Below are 10000 nucleotides of genomic sequence, written 5' to 3'. Positions count from 1 at the left end.
AAGGGTTTGATTAGCAGGGAGCATGCACACGCACGCACGCACACGCACACACACACACACACACACACACACACACACACACACACACACACAGATAAACGTTATGCAGATGCCCAAATTAGTCTGGATAAGTGCATCTCTCAAATGCTATTAAAGTAAATGTTTCCTGTAGGAGTGCAGACTATACAGAGATGAGCAGGTGTTTGTTTTTTTTCCCGGAGCTCTCCGAGATTGTAGTGTAGAACCAGCTTAATCCATCTCATCCCTTCATTTGTTTATGTGATACAGGGCACAGTAGCTGTGCTCCTCCAGTCCTGCAGGGTGTCAGTGCGGCTTCGGGTTTCTGATGGTACCCCAGGACAGGCTGAGAGTAATCTTACCTGGTTTGGATGGGTTTCTGCAGTGTGGATCTGAACGAGGAGAGGAATGGACAGACAAGTAATTGAAGAAAGAGGAGGGCTGAAGAAGAGCACGTACATCGTGCCCTGTTTCCTCTTTGTGGAGGTGAGTTTGGGCCCATCCCAGCCACATGGTTAATGTCCATGAATACAAACACCATCACTTTTGCAGTGTGCTCCACATTTATCATTTTTTTCCCAGTTTAGTCATTAGACCAGTTCATCCACAAACTATCTGACCTTGCTGTCATACAACTCCCGACCTTGGAGGGTGTGACAAGTGTATGTGTCCTCCAAGACATCTGTAACTGGCTAGTGCTGACCCACACTGACCAGCTCAGCTAAGCACTGATCACTTTCCTGATGTGTCATTCCCTCTTTCCCTGTCTGCTGCTGTCCTGGCTCACCTGTCTTCTGTGTCGGCCTTTGCCTCAAGCAGGACGGGGCTGGTAGAATATGTTGTGCTTACCAAGCAGCCCAGTGGTGTTTAATTCACAACCCACTGTGATGCTCTGCCCCCCCCCAACTCTGCACTCTCCATATCAATGTCTCCTGAACTCTGCTATCAAAACACTGTGACACCCGCCATCCTGACGTGACACCTGCCATCCTGACATTGGTCGTGGTGCGTTTCTGTTTCCCAGAGATGACGCAATGCCCTTGGGCCTCTACCTCCTCCTTGACTCTCCCTCTCTCTCTATCTCTCTCTCCTGCTCCCTTTCTCTCTTGTGTCACTCCATCTGTAGTTCCTCTGTGACTCCATACTGCACCCAGCCTCTGAAGTGCTCTTAATTATGTTTACAAATTAAGCACTGCGCTAGGCTACTGATCCTCTGACTGCCAGAGCTTCGAGGATAGGGTGCTCGAGGGAGAGAAACTCTGACCCACAACACCAGCCGCTCGTTAAGACCCCACTTTGCGGCAACTTGGAAAATCCGAAACGAAAATGTTCATTTGCATTGCTGGGATGTGTTGGTACACTCTGGCAAGCTAAGCATTTTCACCACTGATTTAGAATTTTGTGAAAACAACCACTCTCTAGTTTTAAACATTAATCCCAACAGGACAAAGAGCTGTGCAGTGTTCATTTCAGATTTAAAAAAAAACACCACTATTCTGAGTCCTTGGTGTTCCCAATCCATAAGTGAAAAAATGAAGCCGCAGCCAGTGCAGTGAAGGGACTGCAACAGACGGTTTATAGTAACTGGGTTCAGAGCGTTCCCACTCTCTCTGCTAATCTTCCTCCCCCTCTTCCTTCTCTTCAGCCGTGAAAGCATTCTTAATGCAGAGTCCCCGCGGCGGACAAATCCTTTGTTCCTCTCCGGCGTCTCATTATCCATTCTGTTGACGAAGGCAGCGCTCCTCTTCCCTCCTGTTCATTCCACCACTCAACTTCCACAGATCCCACTCAGAAAGAGAGGCAGAGGGAAGGGAGAGCGTGTGAGAATGTCCAGAGTCTCTGTCCATGTCCCTCTCCTGATCCAGCTCAGCCTCGACGGCCAGGTGGCCTACTGTTAATCAAACTCAAATCCAGAAGTCTGCATGCCTGCCCTCACTAGGGACACGTGTCTCTGCTCTAGAGCCCAGTCACAAGCTCGGATCTCGCTTCCAACTTTTTATGGTTTTTTTTCCTTAGTCCAACCATTACCTTATTTTCCAGCAATTGAAGGCATTTTATGTAATGTATTAAAAGAAGGGTTTACGCATTTCTCGGTCACCCCAGATACTGTCGATCAGCCAAGCCCCATTTAGCATCTGACTTGTAGCTAACACGTAGGGGACGTTTGTATTGCATCTACAGCATTTAGCCGACACTCTTACTGAGAGCAACGTACATATTCTTGAGTATACAAGTGTGAAGGCTCTCTGGAATTTGAACCAATGACATTGGTGCTGCTGACACCTTGTCCAACCAGTAACTATACAACCAGCTCCTCAAATCCCTCGCTTCAAACCCAGGTAGTGAGAAATGTCCCACAGACTTGCCAGTGTGTTTTATGACTCGCTGTAATCTATAAATATGCACCAACCGTCATTAGCTGAGCGCTGTTTGGAGTTGTGGAGCAGCTTTCCTGGATCAGAGCAATTACTTTCCTCCTCAAATCCATATGTGTCGCATCTCTGATTTTTTTTTTTTTTTTTTTACAAAATTGTTTCATTAAAATAAGTTTACGCCCCTTAAGGATGCTATTAGCCTTCCATTACTGTGATCTGCAACAGACGCACAGCTGAGAGTACAAACGCTGAACACCATGTCTTGGCTGGAAATCTTGCAAAGTTATTGTTTTGTTTTGTTGTGGGTATTTTGCCAAACTATTATTTTAACTATTTGTTTTTAGAGAGAAGGTTTCTTCATCATAATTTATACCATTTCTTCAAACCTGATTTTCAGTTCAGTTTGTTCATTTTGATTTTTGTTTTTTTGTTTTGTTTTTTTGCTCTATGTTTGATTTCTTATTCATTTCCTTGGTTATTTATAGCACTGGAGAACTTTCAGAGCTCATCGCTCTCATCTCACCTCACACGCTTCATTTGTTAATTACCATCAACTCCCCACAAAGGGACACAAAGGGAGTTATTCCCTCACAATTGTATTAGTATAGTAAACCAGATTGTATTAGTATAGCAAACCAGATTGTATTAGTATAATAAACCAGACTGAAGATTTTTATCATTCAGATCTGCTGAGCCCTGATCCGCATCTCTGCCTCTCTCTGATCCGCCTCTCTGGGTTTTTAGTGGGTTCATTGAAGGTTGTGTCAAAAGCTCGTGTTTGCTGAACTAGTTACTCTGTAAAAAATGAGCTCGAGGTGTTTGCCTGTCGTAAGAAACTGAAAACATGCACAAGATCACATTCTTCTTTAAATCATGCTGAGATCATACTGAGATCATACTCCAGACACACAAAGGCTTTCTTCCACTTGACCTTGAACCATTTTTTTTTCTGATTCATTTTTACCGTTGACACATCCCCTGACCGTAAACCTGTATGTTAGTAAAGTAGCTATAGGGTACAAGGAACTGCTTGGACTTCTAGAAGTCAGTAACAGAAAATGTTACAGTTTAGGTGAATTCAGACAGAATCTGAGTTTATGTCATCTGTCCCATGTCCATGCCCTATGGATCTCACTCCGGTGCATCGTAAAAATACTTGTTTTCTGTTTAATTGTGCATATTTGAGAATGTGTAGAAATTTAGCTGGTCTGTGGTGATTTGTTAAAATTGAGGGGAAAATCTCCAACACAAGTTTGCATTTTTAGTGGCTAAAATGTAAAATCATCTGGCCACAGCCACCAGTCAATAGGAAATGTCGTCCCCCGGTATGGGTGAGGTGTTTTGGGCTGTTTTAGTGAGGTGTAGAATGTTTATGGGTGAGGTGTTTTAGGCTGTTTTAGTGAGGTGCAGAGTGTGTATGGGTGAGGTGTTGTAGGCTGTTTTGGTGAGGTGTAGAATGTTTATGGGTGAAATGTTGTAGGATGTGTATAGATAAACTGGTACAGGCCTGACATCAGTGCTCACGCAGAAATTCGCTGCTCTGATCTCTCCAGGGACTGCAGCAAATTTATACCAGGTGGAGGTGATCCACTTTTCACACTGTTCCACTGTCCTTTACACAAACACACAGCCATACATACACACACATACACATGCACTCTCTCTCTCTCTCTCTCTCTCTCTCTCTCTCGCTCTCTCTCTCTCTCTCTCTCTTTTGTGGGCCCTGTAGTATCCACTTGAGATGGTCAGTCTAAGAATAGCCCGATGTCCTACTAAAGAACCACCTTCGTCTGCTTAATGGGTACTAGAGATGCAACTCCACAGAGCTACAAACTCATAGAGCTACAAATCCAGAGCTAAAACTCATAGAGCTATAAACTCAGAGCTACAAACTCATAGAGCTACAAATCCACAGAGCTAAAACTCATAGAGCTACAAATCCAGAGCTACAAACTCACAGAGCTACAAAGTCATAGAGCTACAAATCCACAGAGCTACAAACTCACAGAGCTACAAACTCATAGAGCTACAAATCCACAGAGCTAAAACTCATAGAGCTACAAATCCAGAGCTACAAACTCACAGAGCTACAAAGTCATAGAGCTACAAATCCACAGAGCTACAAACTCACAGAGCTACAAACTCATAGAGCTACAAATCCACAGAGCTCCAACCCTGCATAGTAGCACCACCCTGAGAGTCAGGAGAGGAGCAAACAGCAAACACTCCCACAATGCCATGTGCCTCTCTCGAGACATTATTTCATGTAAATGTAATGTATGTAGTTGCATCTGTGTGTATGTGCTTGGGTTAGTTTAGCTGTGTCTTTTTTTACTTTATTAATGTACAAATTCTTTACCATCTCTGTGGTGTGTGTGTCATTTATTTACACTACCCTCATTTTCATTATTTCCTTTTATCCTTGTTTAGTGTGTGTGTTTCAATAAGGAACTGTTTCAATAAGGGACTGTTTTCTCAAGCAGAAATGGCATCTCATTGCTCTTCTTCCACATCAGCGCTATGTACAGTTCCACCACCCAGAACTAGAGCCCCATAGAGTTACAGTGGCTTGTGAAGATTAAGCGTCCTTAACAATATAAATATTTATGTAACTATGTATGTATGTGTGTAAACAAACATTAATTATTATAGCAACAATCTCGTCGATTTAAATAGTGCTTTACCGGCAGTGCCCAGGTCAAACAGTAGAGGGCAGCAGCAGTCCATCCGAAGTAAGTAGCCACTCCTCAGAACCCTGCTGAGAATGGGACGTTTTAGTGCGTAAAAGCCAAATAAGAGGGCATGCTGTATAACATAGACAGATGATACAGGTTCAGCACTACGAGAGTAGTAGATAAGACATGTCAGGTGGATTTAAAGTAAGTAATATTTCATAAATCACAGCACCACAAAAAAGCAGTCAGCCGTAGGTGTCTGGTGTTGGGGGTTATTATCTATTCAGTGTCCAGACTCATGTCCTCGCTGTCTGAGCTCAGATAATTATGGGCAGTGCAGATAAGGCATGAATATGCTTGTGTCTGTTTTCTCTCTCTCTCTCTCTCTCTCTCTCTCTCTCTCTCTCTCTCTCTCTCTCTCTCTCTCTCTCTCTCTCTCTCTCTACCACTTGAGAGTGTGGTAATAACAGGTTAATGGTTTAGCTCTGAGACAGAAAACGCAGAGCTCCAATAAATGAAAATGCAGCTCCAATAAATTTTGACTAAACTACCATTCAGAGAAATGTTCATGTCAGAAAAGGATGCTTTGTTAGGGTGTGATTTCCTGCGAATGAAAATGTAAAATGTTTTTTTTCTATGCCCAAATCCAGTCTTAACCGCAAATGTTTTTACTCTTTCAGTTTGAATAAATCAAATATGTAGATGGTACAAAGCACATGACTTTGCTGACCCTGTTTTTTCTAGCTTTCCTATATAGACATTTTTTGACCTGCAATGTTACAAATAAACACACACAGCATCACAGATCAGAACTGGTGATCAGCTATTGATTAATCATCCTTAACCAGTCTGAGAGTGTGAGGGGGTTGAGCTGACACACTCCTCTCTCACCTACTGCTCTGAAAGTGTGTGCGTGACGTAACTCAGCTCTGTTCTCATCTGGCAGGTGAGCGTGATGCTCCAGGCTGTGTGTGTGTGTGTGTGTGTGTGTGTGCAGAAGCTGTGCTGAATGGAAGAGCAGGTCACACGCAAGCAGAGCAACATGCACAACGGCATTCTGTGCGTGCGTGTGTGCGTGTGTGTGTGCGTGTGTGTGTGTGTTACCCTCCACAATGTTTATGCTGTTGGTCTGAGCCAGTAGATCGGTGAAGATAGGTGAAGATAATGTTTGGATTCTAAGATAGTTTGTAAGAATTTTTTTGTTGATCAGACTGGGATTAGTTTATTCAATATTAAGAAAAGAGCAGAGGTGAGAGGCCACGGTAAGAGCTGTAATATTTAGTAGTTGTGTTGTCCAGAGAGGTGAAATGGTCACTTTAGACCTGTTCATCATACTGACTTAGTGTGAAGTATTAAAGAATACTGATGACCCACTGAACTGTATATATGCCAGATCAAATGGATTTTATTCTCAAGTATTGTATTTTAATGTCATGAACCAGGTTCATGGATTTCCATGCATCAGGTCAGATTAGCTTTAATGTTACAGTCCACAAATGTGTCTTAGAGATGTGAGCAGGTCTAGTGGGGGGTGGGTAGCGTTGGTGGGGTGGGTGGAGGTCTTCAGTGCTGGTTGTTATTGTGTATTGTTTAGTCTTTGGCTGGCGTTACTATCCTATTTGGTTGTGCTTGTACAAGAGTTGAGCTGAGGACCAGTGCTGTTATTATAGATTTTATTTGCATAAAAAGTCAATTTGACAGCTCAGTGTCAACACTAGTTGCTCTGTAATGAACAGAGGCAAATCTGCTCTAAGACAAGCCAATGAAATACACCCTCAAATCACACCAGCCTGCTTTAGAAACAGCTCTCACCAACATAAGCATAGCCCACATATATGTTTAGCTTGTACTGGCAAAAAGATTTCATTTTTCAAGTTGTTTTTATTAAATATTAAATAATATTAACATTTTTGAAAGCTCAGATGTTTTTCTGCCGTTAAACTAAGCATTGGTTGAGTGGAGCTGCAGTAGTATGTGTGTTTGTGTGTGTGTGTGTGTGTGTGTGTGTGTGTTGCATATACAGCAGGGCTTTATGCAGCTTTAGATTTAAAGCTAGACCACATTAGTCTGGACAATCCACTCCTGCCTTACCATCTGGAGCTGATCCTTTTGAACCATCCACATACTGCCTTGTAAATGAAGCCGAACATGGATTTTGAGTTGGTGATCTTCAAATAGTGTTTTTAGTGTTTTTATCCACATTTTAGGGCTTGTGTTTTCATGCTTTTCTATGTGTGCTGTGCATGTGTGTGGTTTGTGATAGGTTTTGCACGTCTTGTGTGTATTTTGTATCCCTATAACTCCTGGTTCCTGGTTCATTGCTTTCTGGGTGAACTTCATGGGACCCTCTTTATTGTCTTTCTGATAATAAACCTCCAGTTTGGGAGCATTGTTTGTGAGATACCCCAGAGATACCTCAGTGAGATATTCTGACCTCATGGAAGTAATCCAACCCCACTGAGATATGCCAAACCCTTGGAGGTATTCCAACCCCTTTGTGAAATTCTGACCCCATGGAGTAATCCAACTGCACTCAGATATTATAAGACTGTAGAGGTATTCTAATCCCACTGAGATACTCCAATCCCTTGGCGGTATTCCAACCCCATTGTGATATTATGACCCCATGGACGTAATCCACTCGCACTGATACTCTGACCCTGTGGAAGTATTCCAGCTCCATTGAAATATTCCAATCCTGTGGAAGTATTCCAACCCCACTGAAATATTCTGATGACATGGAGGTATTCCAGCTCAACTGAGATATTGAAGAAGTTCCATTTTTAATTAATTTATTTACCAGGGACAGTGCACGTTAATCAATATCTCAGTTTCAACATCAATGTACATGTGCCAGAGTTAGGTAATAAGATCATTTTCAACAGCAGGTTACTACAAATTAGTGCCCAATGTCATCAGTTCAACACCTCAACAAACACTACAATACAACATGGGTATACAATACAATACAATATGGAAAAAAGGTTTGGTTTACTTTTAGTCATGTCTTAAATTTGTTCATAAGTTTGATCATTACTACTCTCTCTTAACTCCATAGGTAGAATATTCCAGTAATGGGTGACTCTAACTGAAAAGTCTTGATTTAAAGTGTCAAAAGACTGTTTTACATTTTCAAGAAAATATCAGTGTGCTGTTTCTGTTGAGTGGTTGGTGTGAAAGCCAAACTGAACGCTGGTGAGGGATGACCTTGAACAGGAAGCTGCTTCCCTGCCCACATCTCGGCCATCTTGGAATCTACAGGAAACTACGGGTAAAATACTAATGGGTCTGTAGTTTTTCAAAGTCATAAATCAACAACCTTGAAAATGGTGTTACAACAGCTGACTTTGAAGTCCTTGCTTAATTGGGAGATATGCTTCTGTTCTGTTTTTTAACTAAACCATGAGAATCCTTTGCTTCTGAATCTCATTTGAATCTGCTGATTCAAATAGTTCAGTTATTCTAAAAATTTGTTTGGCATCATTTATGAGAGTATATACTGTAGTTTTGGAGGGGAAACTGGGACAACTCTTTAATGGAATTTATTGAAGAAAAAAAAATTGTAATTACTTGCTTTCATATCATGATCAGCTAAATGTCATATAAATGATCCCGAATAAAAATTCCAGCAATGCCGTTTCACCACCAGCAACTGAGTGAGGCCCTGTGTTTAGTTGGATATCACCAGGCAACAAAAGGGTGGACGTCAGTTAATAGATCTTGGCCACCTTGTTTTCATTCTCCCCTTGAAACATGTCCGGTTTATGGTAGAGTGGCTTGTTGACTTCATGTATTAAAAGTTGGAGATCTCTATGATCGATTTGTTAGCAGCAGCAGGCAGTCAGTAGACGTACTACAAACACACAACTGAAGACAAAAGTACTTTGAGCAAAATTAGTGCTCGGTCGTTGTAATGTATTGGATTTGTGTTTACGTTTGAAACAAAGAAAGGCGAGATTGTATGTTGGCCTACTCCAGCAGTAACGACCTGACTGCAGCTCTGCACGGCCATCTTAAAGTGTCTTCATCAAATTTTCCACGGACTCATGTCCATAGAAGGGCGTGATGCAGCATGGAAAGACGTTAAACTTCACACAGGCTTTAAGACACCGACGCTGGATATATTCAGCGAGTTCTTAAGAATATATTACACCGACACCTTCGTCATACACACACACACATTAGAACATAAATAAATAGAAAACATCTACTTGTAAGAAATAGCTGCATAAAGCTGTATAAATTTAGGATGTGATGGAATTTAGATGAAATTCATATTTCCAACCTTATGGTATTGAGGTGGTCAGTGTTTTTTCACTGGGTAATCACTTCTGAAGATTAAGGTGTGTCTGCTATACACTGGGCAGTCAGTTGTAAACTTTAACCCACCGCTCCTGGTAGCACTACTGTTCTCTGAAGCCAGCTGACCGACTGCAATGGAGTTGTGTGACCTGTGTATGTCGTATTAACCTTTATCTTTCTCTTTCACTCATGCCCTGGTTTTGCCCAAAGGGCAGCTGTTATCTGGAATCTTTTGATATGCACGTGTGTATGTGGATGGTGATGACGATTATTATTGTTGTCCACATGCTGTTTATGTTTATTACTGCTATACTGCTCCTTGCTGTAGTGCTCCCTGATAAACTACACTGTCCTTCATCTGATTTCCAGCAGTGGGAAACCGATCTGTGCATGCAGTGTTTCCATTTAAAGGGTTGCACACAGCCTCTCTCTTCATTTCTCTCTCTCTCTGTCTTTTGCTTTCCCCTTCATTCCCCCTTTCCATGCCCTCACCAGTCTCCCGTTGCTCTTTCTCTCCTCTATCACCATGCTGCCTCGTTCACTTCTGCTCCAGTTCTCCCTTTTCTGTTTTGGTTTTTTCTTTCTGCTTGCATCCTCCTACCTCGCTCCCTCCCTCCCTCCCTCCCTCTC

At 42.2% G+C, this 10000-nt stretch overlaps 1 protein-coding gene across 2 annotated transcripts in view; it reads left to right on the top strand.

Moving 5' to 3' along the window:
* The window catches only part of plppr2b (phospholipid phosphatase related 2b), a 20544-nt gene that overhangs the window by 1392 nt on the left and 9152 nt on the right, over positions 1–10000 (top strand). For both annotated transcript variants that reach the window (XM_035530556.1, XM_035530558.1), the window contains exon 2: positions 404–504. In XM_035530556.1, the coding sequence (XP_035386449.1) occupies positions 427–504 (78 nt within the window). In that variant the 5' untranslated portion in view covers positions 404–426. The remainder of the gene's footprint in view (positions 1–403; positions 505–10000) is intronic.

Source organism: Electrophorus electricus, chromosome 1 (genome assembly GCF_013358815.1).
Source record: "Electrophorus electricus isolate fEleEle1 chromosome 1, fEleEle1.pri, whole genome shotgun sequence".
In the NCBI taxonomy this organism is placed as follows: domain Eukaryota; kingdom Metazoa; phylum Chordata; class Actinopteri; order Gymnotiformes; family Gymnotidae; genus Electrophorus; species Electrophorus electricus.
This window is presented reverse-complemented; position numbering and strand designations above follow the sequence as displayed.